Here is a 17,155-nt window from a genome sequence, read left to right on the forward strand (position 1 = left end):
CCCGGGGGCCCCGCAACTACTCTCCTTCTCACTTGGAAACTCCATTCCTGCCTTAAAGTACATGCCCTACCTCAGTTACTCAATCACTACTCTTCAAGAACCCCCACGAGCAAAGTAATCATTGATATGAAACCTTCCTTGGAGGACGAACAAAGTTTTTTCGCTTTGACCTCAGGTGTATTTGCAGGATCTTCTTCTTCGAATTTGAAAATCACCGATATAGATCCTAGACCTTCAGTTGATCAAAGGGGTTATAGAAGATCAGAAGGGTTTGGAATCAAATCTCAAGCTGTTGTGGAACCTGGTATGTCATTTTTTGTATTTAACATCCTCTTCTTTCCATGCAATCACTCACGCGGGGTCATGACGAATGGGATAGAGAAGGGAATAGAGAAGAAAATTGACTAGAAGAATGGTCAAATCATGTGGGTATGTTACATGGTGCTGCTTGTGCTTGGTTGGTAGATACGTGAGTTAAGCCTTTTCCACTCATTTTCATTCTTATCTATTCCTGTTCCAATGGCGAAGAAAAAAGAAGTGACGTAGTGTATACTCCCTCAATCCAATAGGGTGAGGGGGGGGGGCGTCGTTCAAATGGGCGAGTAATTTGAGAAAAAAAGAGAAACATATCCCCAGGGTTGTTCACAGATGAGATGGAATAAAAGAGGAAATTACATCAGATGGAAGGTTCGAAGATGAAGAAGAAGAAGAGAACTGATATACTCAGATGTACATCAGCGGCTTTGGTAGCACTTCATACTGAAACTTTTTGGGGTTTACCAATGTTATCAGGAGTTAGTACAAGTTTAGAAACAAAGTTTTTCCATCCTGTACCAGTGTGAGTCTTCTCTACTCTCTACTCTTCTTTCTTTCTGTCGTACCCTTTCCATCCGCATAAATCATCGTATGATAGTATCATCATCTAGCCTCATATCCCCCTTACTGGAATTCATCTGGACGATTCCATCTATTGAGCATTTTTCGACTGTACGTTCTTACTCGTATCATACAAGTTCCGAATCCAATCGTAAAGTCATATACCCACCTCTTGTCCAACGGACAACGTATAGTAGTTGAACTCGTGTAACATCTCCTCCACTGTCATGAAAGTGAGAGTATAGTACTCCCAGGGCCGAGATGCGAAATGAGAATCATTCGAATCATCATCTCATACACAAGATCTCGAATTCTTCTACTCCATAATCAGAATAAAAACTTGTCGAGTACGATGAGGTTGAAAAAGAAAATGAAGAGCTGATAATAGTGGTACGAAAATCAAGGTCAATTGTAAAGTATTACAACTCACACCTGTTATAGGATGTATTCAATGCGATGTAAGTTCCCCTCTCTCCATTCATTCTGTTCCCTCAAACAAGCAATCACACGATCTAGTCTTTGACTTTCGCTCATGATTGAACCTGTTCAGATACTCCGGAAGGAAAAAAAAAGTTCCGGGAAAGAAGTCATTTATTGATATCAGATCTTGAATGAGGATGATAGGTTATTAGCAATTGGATATAATACGAAAACATGGCGTCGGATGAAATCTAAACTTTGATTCACTCGTGTATCATCTCTGAGAATAAAGGTTATCTACTGTATCATTCATTTCATATTGTCATAGAACCTTGTCTTAGCATCATGTAATTTTTAAATGTCATATGATTCACATACTTGTATACCATTCAACTATGACACATATAAGTTATCATCCACTCAACATTACTCTTTCCCTCGTGATCAACTTTTTTCCGTGGCGAAGATATTCTTTGAGGGTTAGAAGTGTTTCGTGGCAGAAAGAATATGGGTGAATTTTTCCGTATTTTGAAATGGACAAGATGGTTGGGACAAAAAACAAAGCAAGATGATTTCATATTGAGATTGACATGATACCGAGTAAAGATGTTAATCACTCTCATCACCACGTACTAAACCATCTCTTCTTTTCTCTTCTTCTTCCTCTTCTTCCAATCTTTGTCTTTCTCTTTCTTCTCGAGTATATTGAGTTAAATCAACTTCGTTGGATTCTTCTTCATATAATTTGATATCTTCCATAGCACCACCAACTTCGAATAATGTTTTCCCTTTTATATCAATATCAACTAACATTGTTCATATTCGAATTCTTTACGAAGGACTAGGGATCCAAACTAAAATGGAAATGAAATTAGAATATGGGAGATGCTGTCAAACCAAAAATAAAACTGAAACGAGTCATCCTGATTGGGGAGAAGATACGGTAAATCTTCCGAAGGACGTGGATGTTTTCATATACCAGGATGCGACTAATGGAGGATAAAATACGAAGATATGGGACGGCTCATGAGAAAAGAAAAGAGAAGAGAAGAGAAGTAAAGCAAAGAAAGGAAGAAAAAGTAGAAGGAAGAAGAAAACGGAAAAAGAATCAAAAATAGAAAAAGAAAGAAAGAGAACAAACTCACCAGTAGGTCTTTCTTTCCTTCTCTTCCATTCTTCTCTCTCTTTAGGAGGTAATCCTCTTACTCTCTCTTCTTCTTCTTTCTCCCTTTTAATCTTGAGTTCAGACATGTATCCCTTACGCCATTGTTCGAACGTTTCTCTGGTCAATGGTGTCCCACGTGTTTTCTTCGCTTCCACCTATAACGTCAGTGATTCGGAATTGTTAGACGTAAAACGTTTTCGAGTCATATGTGAAACGAAATCCTTTGGGATGACCATTTTTTCCATATGCTTACAATATACTATAAAATCCTGAGGGCTGCTAGGAAGTTGTAGAGAAAGCCTTGGAGATGAAGAGAAGGTGAGAATGATATGATAGGGGATGATAAATGTGTCGTTTTGGAGCAGAGTAATGTTGGTGGGATATGATGAGAATGGATAAGAGAGCATACAATTGAGAAGACAAAAGATGGAGAAGAAATGTTGTTCGAAATCACCTACCTCTTCATATTCCCTAGCTCGACGATCATCTTCTTCCTTTTCTCTTCTTATCCTTTCATGTATCAATTCCATCAATGATTCTTTGATAGCGGAAACGAGGGTGAAAGTCATTGCCATACCTACAGATTCTTCTGCCTGTTGTGTCAGCTGCATTACTTGGAGAGAATCTTCAATGATGATTACCCAGTGAGATGGGTATATAGGAGGACAAATCAAGTGATGTGAGAAACACCCGTGCATCTTAGCTGCGCCTGAGAGAGGAAGAAAACGATGAGTTCTCTTATGAACATGAGGGATACGATCAAAGGCAACAATATATTGAGAAGGTAGGAGGATATCAAGAAGCTCCCAGAATCAATACACCAAGTATTCAGGACATAGGTAGGCGAGCTGCCAGCATGAGGGAGAAGATAAAGTAAACTTATGGACCGGGAGGGGTTCCAGGAATGAAGGAAGAGGAACATAATAATCCACTCACCACTTGTTTTAATATTCCCAAGAGTTTCTCTTCTTCCTCCGTATCTAAAGGTATCCCATCCTCTGGCTCCAAGGAGAAAAGTGGGATCACATCGGGATAATCAGGTGGGTAGTTCACTATGATATATATAGAAACTACTCATCAGCTGATTACCTGTTACATCTGGCCGCAGCTGATACCACCCGTGTTACTGATGGGCAAAGAGGCGATGAGGATTAGGATGATAGTAAGCAGAAAAGAAAGAGAGGACTTACGGGAATGTGAAGATGATGATTCGTCAGGAGTTACCAAGATAGCCATACATCTTTCGTTCTTTCCTGATTCATCAGCTCACCTTAAGCCTTGAGGGTCATACAAAAATGACTTCATTCGTATTAGTGGCTCAGCGAGATACAAGGCGAACAAGGTGGACGTGTGAGTATCGTTATGATAAGATCAGACATACTTTGGATCTCCTCCGGTGGGAAAATACTTTCCAACACCTGACATAAGCTCTTCCGTCATTGTCCCTCTTCGTATATCTACTTAACAACTCTCGCTGAATCTCGTTTTCTACCCGAGGTATACGAAATGACATCTAATTTGGACCTAGGAGGCAAAATGGTACTCACCTCGAATTCTTCGTCAAGAATAGCTTGATGGTCTGTTTATCAGTATCTAGCTTGTATTTTTCTACTCACCTGTCATGATGTCTCTCTAATTTCCACTGTTGCTAATCGATGTTCCTATGGGAAGTGATCAAAAGACAAGTTTCCGCCAAATTACCATCTTTCTCCAAACGTGGTGATTTCGTCACGTGACCTTTTCTTGCCACCCAATCTCACTCAGTTCAAGGTTACTTAACTTTCTCTAACTAAGTACTACATACATGTAACCTCTCTCTTCTTGCATTACAAATGTCAAACAACTTATCCCCCGCTCAAGCGAGACTGGCAGCTCTCAACAGGTTAAAAGCCAAATCGAAACTTACCTCTGGTTCATCAAACCAAGCTGGCCCTTCTCATCCTTCGAGTCATGGAGGCATCGGAGGTGGTAACGGTGGAGGAGGAAACTCGACATACGTTCACACACGTCCTTCAGAACCTTCAAACGCACGTAATATGGCTCAAGTTCAAGTCCAAACTCCGACACCTCCCGCCCCACTACGTAGAGATCCAGGATTGGGGAAATACTTCGAATATGATCTGAGCAAGCTACATAATTCCAGAGGAGGGTTTTTGACGGAAGAGGATTTGGAAGGTGATAGGATCAAGAGTGTGGTGGAACTTGCTAGGGAGAGAGAAAGGGAGAGGAGGAAGATGAGGGAAGGTGAGGAGCCTGGTGAGTGTCATGATTTCTTCACTACATCGTCCAAGACGTCCCTCATACCCTTTCACCCTCTCGAGTCACACCTTTCCTCTCTTTCGATTATGACTTTTCAAGTGCCTCATCTAGTTGTTTACCCACATATCCACTATGAACGTCCCATTTATCTCTGCTCTCTTGATGGAAGATTCGCGCGTTACCAAAGAGATTTTGCCTGTGAGATCATTGTCGCACCCATATAGCTTCTCGTCGATATGGAGGTAAAACGACACGACCTCTAGTGAATTGAAAATCGAGTCTTGCTCTAACTTTCAGCAATCCTCATTGATAAGTCTCCTAGATGTGTAGAGTGTAATACATTGGAGATTGACAATCAATTTGACAAGGTATGTTGATGTCTCCCCCATATAACCACACGACACGAACTGCGATAGAGTCGTACATGTATTTCTGTGCGAACGAAAACTGACTTACAGGTTTTTCACATCAGAGTTTGTAAATCTTGCAAGGAAAAACACCCCGAGAAATATTCCCTTTTGACGAAAACAGAGTGTAAAGAGGTACGTCCCAAGTTGTGTATGTTGACTCCTCATCTCATTCACTGTAACCACTTCGAACAACCATACTTGGCTGGAGTAATGGATTATCGTTTCATGTGTCCATTTCCAGACTCGTCGATTGACCAACAGGACTACCTCCTCACCGATCCAGAACTGAAAGATGAAGACCTTCTACCACATCTCTTACGACCCAATCCACACGCTTCAACATATAGCAACATGATGCTTTTTCTCCGTCAACAAGTCGAGAAAGTTGCATGGGATAAATGGGGTGGTGAAGAAGGTTTAGATAAAGAATGGGAAAGAAGAGAAAGTATGAAAAAGCGAAAACGTGAAGAAAAGTTTGAACAAGGTTTGAGAGAGTGAGTTTAACTATTCATAACTTCGAAAGAAGGGAGATGGAAATTGATGAAAATAGTTTAAGGAAGCGGACACGTAATAATGCTTTTCAAAGACAACAAGAAGCTGAACATGTACATCATTTTGAAGATGTTGAAACTATCCAAGGAGATGATGGAACGATGGCTTTACAAAAATGTTTCGGTTGTGGGGCTGAACAGGAGGTTGAGGTTTTTTGAAATGGGTACAATGATTTTGTTGGTGACAATCTCTTCCTCTTATAATCGATACGTTTCTTTCTTAACGTTTTTGACAATCATAGTTCATATCACTTTATAGTGATCTTACACACAACAAACCATATGTGACGATGATACGGCTGATCCTGGCTGAACTGACTCTCTCAAACGTACACTAGACTTTGAGCCGGCAAAGCATGACTTAACCTCTCTTTCACACGAAGGATTATTTGCATGAGAAGCGACTGACAATGCTAATCTTTAAAATGTTTCCCTACTTTCTATTACGCAAGAATTTCTTCACATAACATCTTCCCCGCCTGAATCACTTTAGCTCTTGCTAGATGAAAGTATCCTCCTTTCTCCTACCTCGCCTCTTCCCTCGACTCATACCATGACACGGTATCTTGCTGGGCCGCATACTTGCCATACGACTCGAATATCGTGGGAACATACCTTTTCTAACTTGATGCTCTCCATCATCCTTGAGGATATAAACCATGCCAACCTGAGAGATTACCCCCACACTTTTCCACTCACTTTCCTCATTAAATCCAATCAAATATTTCAGGTCATTGTGATATCATCTATTGAAATCACTCTACTATCTCAGCCAAGCGTGAAAAACCTTTTCATATGTCATCAACGCCGTCTTTGTTGGACCTAGCTGATACTGATCAACCTCCACCTTCCCTCCTACATTTGGAAAATGATCCAGGTGTTGTTCCTGCTGAAGACACAGACAAGATAGTTAGGTCCTTGCTCATTGGTGCGTCTCGCCAGTTAGAACAGTGGCACAAGATCCCATTTGACATGCTCACGCATGCATGCAATCTCCTAGGTGTTACACGAGGGGCTTTGTCTGCTGGAGAATTGCGTGAGTCTCATCCTGACAGGAATATATTTGACAAGGACTTTTCTGCCCTCACCCCCAGTTCACAAAGCAGTCAGGTACTTGACCAAGCTCGCAGTGGCGTAAGTCGACTGTCGTCCGGGATATCCGTAGCTGTTGGGGACCAACGCCGGGCCAGTCGGCGACAAACTTCGATGCTTCCCATGGCCACGCATTACTGTTAGCCGATAGAATCGGGCCAGGACGGCCGAACCGCCGTTAGAATTACCCCTTCCATCAAATATTTCTCCATTCAACTTATCCTCTGAACTTTATTCGATCGTCTCTGGTGTTATGCGTGTGAGTGGAATGTGATAAGTATAGAGACATGTAGAATTGATGCATGCTCTTTTTCCCTTCTGTATTACCATCTAATTATCAGCAAACAATTACGTACATTCCGAGGTGAAAGACTTGGTTCAAGATGCCGATAGTGCGATCGCACGGTGCATTCTTTTCCCTCCGGAATTAAATGCGCTCAATCTGTATCGCAATTGTGACTCATACACTATAGAGAACAATCCAGAACCATGGATAGCCCTTGAGATATGGTCAAAGTTTCCCGCTCAACAGACAGCCATTCGGGACCTCTGGAAGTGCAAAACAGATTTGACCAGACGTCATTACTCACTGCTGAGTCACTCATATAGAGTCTTGTGGGCAACCGTAAGATACTTGGACGAAGTGGATTGTGTTGCATACGAGGCTTCGGACATGAATATGGAATGTCTGGGAAATGCCCTTCGTGAACTGATATCTTCTAGTAAGCAGGAGCCAGAACTGATAGGCAATGATACCATTGGCAAGATGGAGGAGCTCTGGCACGAGCGGGAGGGAACCAAGTACGAAAATGCAACTTTGAAGCATATTGGAACGGCCCTGAGGAGTGTGCTCAGCCAATCCAATGAAGGGGCTTCTTTTGTTGCCCAAACTCTGGACAGGGAGCCTGATGAGAGTGATGAGAACATGTCTTGGCTCTGCCTCCTACCTGCAGATGGGAAACTGTCAGAATCCCAACATTGGGAGGCTCTCCAGTACAATCCTCCTGTTTATGGACTTTCATTATCAGAACATCCCTAGTTTGCTTGGGTGTCACAGGGCAAAACCCTTGTGTGCCTAACTTTGACCGACGGCCAATACCTTTGTGGGTGACAATCTCCACAGGACTTGTGTCAGGACCAGAAGTTGAAGATAGGCTGCATCAATGAGCTATGGCTATGTGTTACGGGGTAACAACGAATTGAGAGAACTCCATCGAGTTCGATGGATCAGGATGGAGCAAAGCGGGAGTTGGAGGCAGGGCTGCATTAGGTAGGGAGGAGTTTTCCCCTTTTTGAGAAAGGATAATGGGGAAGTCCATACCTGGATAGGTGAGACGGGACGGAAACGGGTGAGGCGGAGTAAGACTCTGAGGAATCCGTCTTAGGTATCCGTGATCCTGACACCTTCCTTACCCGGATCATCTTCCGCCACACATACCCACTCCACGATAATTCCTTTCTAGAAACTCTCGGAAAGAAGAAGGTTGATGCAGAGCCTCAACATCAGAGAGATGACGACGTCATGAGAACGATGTATTGGCACGTCATGGGAACAAAAACCAACAGAGAAGAAGGGTGAGACAAGAGAAAAGTCGAATCGAAAGATCCGTGCGAAAATATCGCGTCATCGACCTTCCTCCTTTCATTCGATCGAAGGACCCGTCTCTCTTAACCAATTACTCCAAGTGAGAGTGGAGAATATAAACCCTACCGTCCTAAAACTCTTCCCATCAAACTCTAACCCCATTTCCACCACTTTTAACAATACTAGTGCTTCCCAACTGGCAGGATCTTGACGTCTCCGATCTAACGTCCTTTATCAACCACAAGGCGTCATCTCCCATGGCTGAGGGTCTGACTCAGTCCGACTTTTGGGCTCAGAGTGCAGGTCTTGAGGTCATTGACCCTTCTGTCCTTGATGAGGCAGTCACATATTACGAAAGCGGGGGGAAATTGGCCCTTGCAACATCCGCAATAGGAATGACAGCATGGGCACTCTGAAAAAGTAATGATGTACAGGTCACCAATGATCGGGTCCAAGAGAGTATAGCCAACATCCGGAAGAGTATAGCCAAGATCAAGGGAGTACTACCAGGATGGCCTTATGCGGTCACTAGGGAGGATGTGATTACCGCAAGAAATGACGGTAGACTCGGCATCACTCTGCCAGCTTTTGAAGACTTATCCGATCTGGATATACATAAAGAAAGATGTCCCAAAATGGAAAGTGTTGCTGATGCCATACCTTCTGAGATTGATATGATCAAACTTGTCATGAAGAGTCTCAGATCAGAAGAGCTCAATCCAGAGGACACCAAATGGATATTGAAGTGGCTTCCCAGTTACGCATTTGAGACATCTGGAATAGCAAATGATCTAGTGGATGAGGCCTACATGTCTCTTGTTACTCTATTCCCAGAAGTGCTGAGACCACTTGATTTAACTCCCAGGAGGATAGTTTGTCTCATGACTTTGGACAAAAGCCTCGGACTTGCTTGCCAATCTGGTCTGAGACAAAGCCGGACCAACAATCAAGAATTTTGGATCTTTACCTACTTCGAGCAACCCTGAGCCAGCATCAAATCAAAATTTCCAACTGGCTGTATGACAGGCTCAGAGCACAAAAGGAAATCTTGAATAGTCTAAGCGGTGCACTGGAACGTCGACATTGGGAAGTTGATGTAGAGTTGGAAGACAACTGGACACAGTTCAACACCCTACTCGGAGAACGGCCAGATCCAGCAGATCCTGAGGCAGATGGTATCATGGAAGCGCTCTGGAAGCAGTACAACCCAGATCATCAGGAGTCTGACAATGTCACCTTGACCAATATTGGTCAAGCACTGCAGAAGGAGAACAGTCTACCAAAACAACAAGCTCAGGACAGGAAAGAAGCAAGGGTCATCCTCTTGCCCACAGGTCATGACAAAAGTCCGAGATTGAGAGATGGTGCCAAAAGTTGGGAGATCTACTGGGAGTTTCAAGGTAGACGTGCTCAAGAGGGCACACCATAAGTAGCGGCTAGACGTCAACCTGACCAGGTGTACACACAATATGTACATTGTGACCATCAAGGTAAAACACATTGACTACTTCCTGTCATTGGCATGATTCACTTGTTGAGAAATAGAGCCCATTGAATCTATGAATGTAGAGCATAGACCCATTCTTTAGATCTACTGGGTCCCTCTTTGAAGCAGGTTTTTTCTTATGTGTAGATAACCAGTATTGTCTCAGCAGTAAATAGTAGCAGGGATTTGTCTGCCATGGACCTAGGGCCGACTTGTCATGACCAGTACTCAGAGGAAGATTGATTCTGCTGAGTACAGTAGAGTTGTTAAGGACCCCGCCGGAGACGGACCCCTCCGGAGCCGCACGGACGCGATCAGACCCTACGGGAGATCTTCCACTCCGGAGTGGTCTGACCCCTTGACAGACCCAGCTGGAGAAACATCCAATAAATGATCTAATTGAGTTGGAAAAATAAAGAGATATGGATCCAGACTCATGATCTGGACACTCTCATCTGTGAGCAGGGATCTCCCATGAGTCTGCCTTGATTCATCATTTCAATCTCCCAAATTCCCCGCACCAATCATGAGTCCATGTCTTCTGGTGATCATACAAAATTTGGGGCAAGAATTGCAGGATTTGTCTGCTACCACACATGGGGAGGGATGGTCAACTAGGTCATCATTGGGGCAAGCAATACTTTTGCAGGACTAGCATCAAAAATCTTGTGGTCCGGTTGAGCAGTAATTACTCTGGGTGGGTCTGGACACCTCCAGAGCGGTACAATTCTCTGAGTGGGTCTAAGAGGGGTACTTGGAACTGTGCCACTCCGGAGGGGTCCGTCTCCGGCGGGGTCCCTAACAGAGTTAATTTTATATTGAAGCTTTTGAGACACGTTAGGATCGTGGGCTTGCTACCTGGTGAAGCTCTAATCCCGTACATACATATATTTCCCAATGGCTTGCTCGGGTGACAAGCATCTTGTTTCATTGACTTGGAGCATATCACCATATATTATTCCGTGTAACCTTTCTCTGAGATCTCACGGTAAGCCAATTGGAATATTGCGGAGTGATGAACATTGTTTGTCATGGTTCCTTAACCATTCTCCCTGCCCCCTGTTCCATTCGCACGCCCTGGTCAACAGCTCCCAAGCAAACTTTCTGAGATCTTTCCTTCAATATCCCCCCCTTGAGAAGGGGAACAGAAAGAAAGAGGTGCATATTCTCAGCAACAGTCCTATGACGACGTCATGAGAATTCTACATAACAACGTCATGGGGAAGGACGGAGATTTTGGATGACGGAGACGAAGGAAGGGCCAAACGAGAGGAAAGTTGATTTCCATGATCCGTGCGAAAGTAATGCGTCATTGTCATATCCGTTCATAAAACTAAGCTTGAAGTCTGAGAGCTGTGCACTACAGGCCTGCAGGTTATTATATATGACTTATCACTGCAGTCTTTGAATCACCAACCTTTATCCATAATTTGCCTTTGGCCACTGACTGATTTAGCATTACCGCCTTACTCCAAATCGTCTCTTGGGTAACAACACTACATACTGTGTGGGTCTAACCTCTTCAGAAGCAATCAGCAATGCAACAATCCCACGCCGGACAATACGGACAATCAGAAGACTCTGACAGGTTGGATCAGCAGGTCTACCTATCAGAAGTGGAGTGGGACTGTGTATCTTCTGATCCTGGCTCTGAAGTTGATCCGGTGGCAAGTCCCCCTGATAGCTTAGATGAAGAGAGTGATCATCCAAATGAGGATAACGACTCACAGCTGCAATCAACAAACAGAGTGAGACCAAAGAAGTCTCATAATCTGTTTCAATTTGTTGCAAATGGTGCTCCAAACCTTATGTGGGAAGAGGACACCTACTTTTATGTCATGCGTGTTACGGGGTAACAACGAATCGAGAGGACTCTATCGAGTTCGACGGATTAGGACAGAGGAAAGCGGGAGTTGGAGGCAGTGCTGCAGTAGGTAGGGACGGGTTTTCCCTTTTCGAGATTTCCCCACTGGGTTTGCTCAAAAGCGGTTTTTCACCTGTCCGAGTATGTACATAGACGCTTGCAGTAGGAACTGAGAGGAGGACACGGATACCTGTAGACAGTATATAGTACAATCAGCAAAGTACCAACTTTGCTGATTCTTCAATATCATTCTTTGGCTACATCGATTGCAGAGGAGACACGATCCATTAGCACCAGAGCCCCTAGATTTCCACGAGACCTCCATCGAGTTCGACCCAACCTGCGACCTAGTCGTCGTGTTTCCAGTACCGTTACAATGCGACTTGGCCAAGAATATGTGCTAGCCACATCATTGGGGAGCCGGACAGTAGAAGAAAACACATGTCCCATAGCAGACTACAGGCAATGCCTGTCAACTATTGAATCTGTGGACCCCCGCTGGCCCTTTACCAAAGATGTAGAGGCAAAATCAATGCCAGGGCTCAAAACTAGAGTCCTACGGACAAGCTTCAGCTCAAGTAGAAGTCCTATGAGCTGTGTCTTGATAGCTATCCAGTCAGAGTTAAAGGTACTCTCAAAAGTGTGCCATGCTTTTGAGACAGCCAGGATACTCAATGAAAAGAGAGCAGGTATGGCACGGTCCTTGAAATCTTATACCTTATACTTGGGATCCCTGCTTGAGGACCTAGAACCAGGCTTTGTGGCCGAGTACCAGGCAGCATTGTCTTGGAAGTTGCTACAGCATCTCAAGCTGGATCCATACATGACCTGGCAAGAACCCAACACAAAATGCAGTGACCTGGAAATTTGCAAACAACACCCCAGACTGCTTGGTACTCTCCAAGCACTCCATACAGTAGCAACTGTGTTGAACACTCATATTGGCTCACAGATGAAAATGGATCTAGAGACCTACAGGACAAAGATCCACACCTTTGAAGAGCTGTCAAGATACTTCTCTGCGGTGGGCGGTGATGTCTCTCAAGATGGTGCCAGTGGTGTGAGTGAAAGACCATTGAGTCTAGATTTGAAGAGGCTGGCTCTTCCTGGGAAAGCAGCTTTTGTGAAAGGGGGACTTAAAACCTTGGAACGATTTTGGAAAGAATTGGATGATGGTGATCTGTGTTGCGCAACACCATGTTCAGTGGAAGCAATTTTAGCGACACTACTCAGAACCGGGGACAACGAGCATGACATCCCAATCTCCCCTGATGGTGACACATCAGGAGATCAAGCTCCCCATTCTTCTGATATGAGGTCCTGAACCAAAAGTTATCATCTCAGAGAGGGAAATTGAGGTTCTGCTCTGTCTCACGAGCAGAAAGTGCAAAACTTACAGTAAGTGCTCATAAGTCTTGGAACATGCATGGATTACTGTCTCCTTTAGTGTCTTTTGACATATTACGTCAAGTGCTCATGCATGCAGTGACTTAAAGCTCTGAAATTCAGAATACAGGAAGCTAATAAAGTGCTGAAAGTAGTCAAAAAAGTATGGCTTGATTGCTTCAGTATTGTCACGAACTACGTCGTGACACCTCGGATATCCCACCATCAACGACCCTCCTTTGACCATCATAACCTCTATTACGCCTTAACCTCTTCACCTTACACATAACCCAGGACATCTGAGACCAACTACGGCAAAGTACAACGGGTGAATAAGGTATGCAGGGGTCTGGAGCATAAGGATGGCAAAGTGCGGCGAAGTTAGACGGAGTTAGGGGTATCTAGGAATGATGGGAGTAGAAGTATGGCGAAGTTAGACGGAGTTAGGCTAAGTAGGGACAATGGGGATCCGATGTACGTCGAAGTTAGACGTAGTTAGGGTAGGTAAGGACAATGGGAGCAGAAGTGCGGCGATGTTAGGCGGGGTTAGTTGAAGGGGGACGAAGTACGGCCGGGGGCTCGGGGAAGTGCGTCGAAGTACGTCAAAGTGCGAGAGGGTTGGTGTCACGCGGCGCCGCGTGACATCATCCTTTTCCCATCAAACAAAGTTCCTTTGGACATCAATTCGCCATCAACGACCCAGTTCTCATGCACTTCACCACCCACGAGGGTATTAGGAGGCTAACTTCGTCGAGGACGAAGTTAGTCATGTAGGAGGTTAGTGAGATACGAAGTTAGTGAGATACAAAGTTAGGTCCGAAGTTCGTGGGATACGAGGTTAGGGAGGCACGAACTTCGTCGGGGACGAAGTTCGCAAGGTACGAAGCTCGGGGATTCGGGTTGAATGGAGTTCTGCATTGGCAAAGTTGGGGAAGAACGAAGTACTTAAGGACCGAAGTTCCCAGGGATCTTTGACAATCTCTGGTTGTTGTCTTAGTGATAGAAGTTAGTAGACTACGAAGTTATTACACCCAGAAGTTATTGTCACCTCCCATACTACAAAGAACAAGTCTATTAAGTGTCCTAGCCCACAAAGTTATTGGGTGTCGGTCCTAGGAAATGAAGGAAGAACCAACCCTGTGACAGTTGGGTGAAGATCTAGGAGGAGTAGATAATATTAGCTGAGAAGATCACTGAAGTTCTTCAGCGATCTTTGATTGTTGTCAGTAGTGAAAGATTGATAGAGATAGCTACAATATAAATCGAGATACATCGCCATCAGTAAAAAAACCCCTTTTAGATAGAGTAACTACGCCGAAGTACGTCGTAGTTACTTCCCTTCCGATGTCGGCGCCCTCCTGGTTGGGTGAGACATCGAGCTAGAACCATCAAGTTAACCGAGGTACGTCGACCGTCGGTCTATTGGAAAGAAGCTATTCGACGGCCATGACAAGTATCTACTCATGAATTTTCCTCTCCTTCTCACCATTCAAATCCTGTGTCACACCTGTAGGTACACTGCAGTAGCAAAGGACTGCCTTGAGTACTGAAGGGGTTAGTCTCTGTCTCGCCTTACCTTAGATACTGAGGGAACAGAGAGTGCTGGGTTAAAACAAACTGAGTGACAAATTTCCTGTTCTAACTGTAACAGTCAGTAATATTAGAACAAGAGGAAAGGAGATCCATTGGTGGGGAAACTGTCACGGCCGTCGACTAATTTCTCTCTGATAGGCCGACGGTCGACGAACTTTGGCTAACTTGACTCTTTGGATTCCATGTCTCACCCAAACAAAAGGGCACAGATGTCAAAAGGGGTGAAACTACGGTGCTCTTCGGCGTAGTTACTCTATCTAGGGTTTTCACTGATGGCAATTGTCACAAACGCCGGTTCTTCCTCTCTACTGACCAACGGTCAACAAACCTCGGTGTAACGGTACTGGAAACACGACGACTAGGTCGCAGGTTGGGTCGAACTCGATGGATGTCTCGTGGAACTCTAGGGGCTCTGGTGCTAATGGATCGTGTCTCCTCTGCAATCGATGTAGCCAAAGAATGATATTGAAGAATCAGCAAAGTTGGTACTTTGCTGATTGTACTATATACTGTCTACCGATATCCTCGCCCTTTGTCCTCTTCCTGCTGCAAGCGTCTACGTACGTACATACTCGGACAGGTGAAAAACCGCTTTGAGCAAACCCAGTGGGGAAATCTCGAAAGGGGAAAACCCGTCCCTACCTACTGCAGCACTGCCTCCAACTCCCGCTTTCCTCTGTCCTAATCCGTCGAACTCGATAGAGTCCTCTCGATTCGTTGTTACCCCGTAACACTCGGCTAACTACATCGTTGTGGGGCGTCGATGTCTCACTGAGACAGGGTACTCGACGGGGAACTACGGCTAACTGTGGCGTAGTGGATCGTCGAGTGGCAAACAATAAGGTGATTGTCTGGGAACTGCTGCTAACCTCGCCGTAGTGCGTCAAACTGCTGGATGGTAGCTCTCCTTATCTCGAAGGTGTAGCTACTGAATATATCTCTTGCTACTGACAACAAGCAAGGATCGCTGAAGAAGTTCAGCGATCTGTCAACTATCAATACTTCTCCTCTCTTCTCATAGAACATCCTTCAACTCCTGCACAACCCCACGCTCAGTCCTCTTAGCGCAACTTTGCCGTACCTCGCCATATCCCTGATATCCTACTTGGCTCACTTCGGCTAACTTCGCCTAACTTCCCCTACTCTGCTCTGCCTCGGTTCCCTTCTCCTAACTTCGTTGTATTTCTCTGTTAGGCGGCGTTGTCATGACTAATAATCCCTAGGTTCCCGTGACTTTGTCGTAGTCAGTCTCAGTGGTTCGGGGTGGTGATGGATAGCGGTTCGGTGATGGTGAAAGGAGGGTCAGTGATGGTGGTTGTCAGGGTTGTTACGACATGGTTTGTGACAGCAATGTATCTCAATTTGAATGTGACTATCTCTAACAATTTTTCACTACTAACATCAATCAAGGATGGCTGAAGAACTTCACCGATCTTCTCAGCTAATATTATCTACTCCTCCTAGATGTTCACCCAACCCTCTCGCGCTTAGACGTATGTCACGAGATGTCACGCCTGCGGGTAGACTGCGGTTGCAAAGTACTGCCTTGGGTACTGAAGGGTTTTAGTCTCTGGCTCGTAGAGCTTGATGACTGCCTTAGGTACTGAGGGTACTGAGGTGTTGGGTTAGAACCAACTAGGTGACTTTCAAAGATGAAGTTCAACTTCAAGATGAAGATACATTGCTGAAGAAAGAGGGGGGAGATGTGCTCCTTTTATACCCTTCAAAACTAAAGTAGGTGTACTAAATAAAAAGCGCGTGAGGGATTTTCTAGCCAATCATGTAAATGCCTCAAAGTGAGTGCACTGCGGGAAACCAATTCCAGCCAATCACATAATTGCCTCACTGCTAAACTGCTGAACCTTCCAGGCTTCAGCCAATCACGTAAATGCCTCACTGCTGAACTGCTAAATACCATGACTCATATTTTCCTTCAATCCTTATCACAGTTCCTAGCATGAGTCATATTTCCTTATCACTATTCTGAGCATGAGTCAGAATTCCTTATCACTATTCATGACACCCTCTCTTCTCAGGTGTAAAGTTTCTCAGAGTCTGTAGGAGAACTGATAGCAAGGTGAGAATCCTTCTGTGGGACATGGATCTTCAGCCGGTCACGATCACACCCGTGACGCTTCGAAGTGTCACGTCTTCCGTACGTCACCTAAGAAAACTTTCCTCTTTGTGCGTTTGTTCATGTCTTTATGCATTACTGTATCATTCGATTTCAACTTGAAAGTCCTGATGTGAATGATGGTAGGTGAGCCTTTGCAAGCAGCTCAGCCCCGAAGATCTTGCACAGCTTCTTCTGTTGAGTCATTGTTATGGGGTAACAACGAATCGAGAGAACTCCATTGAGTTTGGCGGATTAGGAAAGAGAAGGGCGGGAACTAGAGGCAGTGCTGCAATTAGGTAGGGACAGGTTTCCCCTTTTGAGAGTTCCCCACTGGGTTTGCTCAAAGCGGTTT

General features: G+C 44.6%; 6 protein-coding genes across 6 annotated transcripts; 5 read left to right on the plus strand and 1 right to left on the minus strand.

Moving 5' to 3' along the window:
* Positions 1–126: 126 nt before the first annotated feature.
* TREMEDRAFT_63665 (uncharacterized protein) lies at positions 127–1,558 on the plus strand (the record flags this gene model as incomplete). Its single annotated transcript, XM_007005808.1, has 5 exons — positions 127–304; positions 412–469; positions 728–838; positions 1,265–1,334; positions 1,481–1,558. 5 exons carry the CDS (start codon positions 127–129, stop codon positions 1,556–1,558), a joined length of 495 nt encoding a protein of 164 aa, XP_007005870.1.
* Positions 1,559–1,905: 347 nt separating this feature from the next.
* Positions 1,906–4,084, minus strand: TREMEDRAFT_63666 (uncharacterized protein; the record flags this gene model as incomplete). The annotated part of the gene is made up of 8 exons (XM_007005809.1): positions 1,906–2,084; positions 2,442–2,616; positions 2,920–3,054; positions 3,398–3,531; positions 3,652–3,714; positions 3,843–3,879; positions 4,009–4,040; positions 4,078–4,084. The coding sequence occupies 8 exons, from the start codon at positions 4,082–4,084 to the stop codon at positions 1,906–1,908; spliced, it is 762 nt and encodes a 253-aa protein (XP_007005871.1).
* A 413-nt stretch (positions 4,085–4,497) lies between these two features.
* Positions 4,498–5,840, plus strand: TREMEDRAFT_63667 (uncharacterized protein; the record flags this gene model as incomplete). The annotated part of the gene is made up of 5 exons (XM_007005810.1): positions 4,498–4,717; positions 5,018–5,088; positions 5,179–5,262; positions 5,392–5,624; positions 5,681–5,840. The coding sequence occupies 5 exons, from the start codon at positions 4,498–4,500 to the stop codon at positions 5,838–5,840; spliced, it is 768 nt and encodes a 255-aa protein (XP_007005872.1).
* Positions 5,841–6,476: 636 nt separating this feature from the next.
* On the plus strand, positions 6,477–7,812 carry TREMEDRAFT_63668 (uncharacterized protein; the record flags this gene model as incomplete). The annotated part of the gene is made up of 3 exons (XM_007005811.1): positions 6,477–6,609; positions 6,682–6,717; positions 7,115–7,812. The coding sequence occupies 3 exons, from the start codon at positions 6,477–6,479 to the stop codon at positions 7,810–7,812; spliced, it is 867 nt and encodes a 288-aa protein (XP_007005873.1).
* Positions 7,813–8,615: 803 nt separating this feature from the next.
* On the plus strand, positions 8,616–9,787 carry TREMEDRAFT_63669 (uncharacterized protein; the record flags this gene model as incomplete). The annotated part of the gene is made up of 3 exons (XM_007005812.1): positions 8,616–8,699; positions 8,793–9,169; positions 9,385–9,787. 3 exons carry the CDS (start codon positions 8,616–8,618, stop codon positions 9,785–9,787), a joined length of 864 nt encoding a protein of 287 aa, XP_007005874.1.
* A 1,595-nt stretch (positions 9,788–11,382) lies between these two features.
* On the plus strand, positions 11,383–13,032 carry TREMEDRAFT_63670 (uncharacterized protein; the record flags this gene model as incomplete). Its single annotated transcript, XM_007005813.1, has 3 exons — positions 11,383–11,592; positions 11,715–11,774; positions 11,905–13,032. The coding sequence occupies 3 exons, from the start codon at positions 11,383–11,385 to the stop codon at positions 13,030–13,032; spliced, it is 1,398 nt and encodes a 465-aa protein (XP_007005875.1).
* Between the last annotated feature and the right edge of the window lie 4,123 nt (positions 13,033–17,155).

Source organism: Tremella mesenterica (assembly GCF_000271645.1).
Source record: "Tremella mesenterica DSM 1558 unplaced genomic scaffold TREMEscaffold_8, whole genome shotgun sequence".
NCBI lineage: Eukaryota > Fungi > Basidiomycota > Tremellomycetes > Tremellales > Tremellaceae > Tremella > Tremella mesenterica.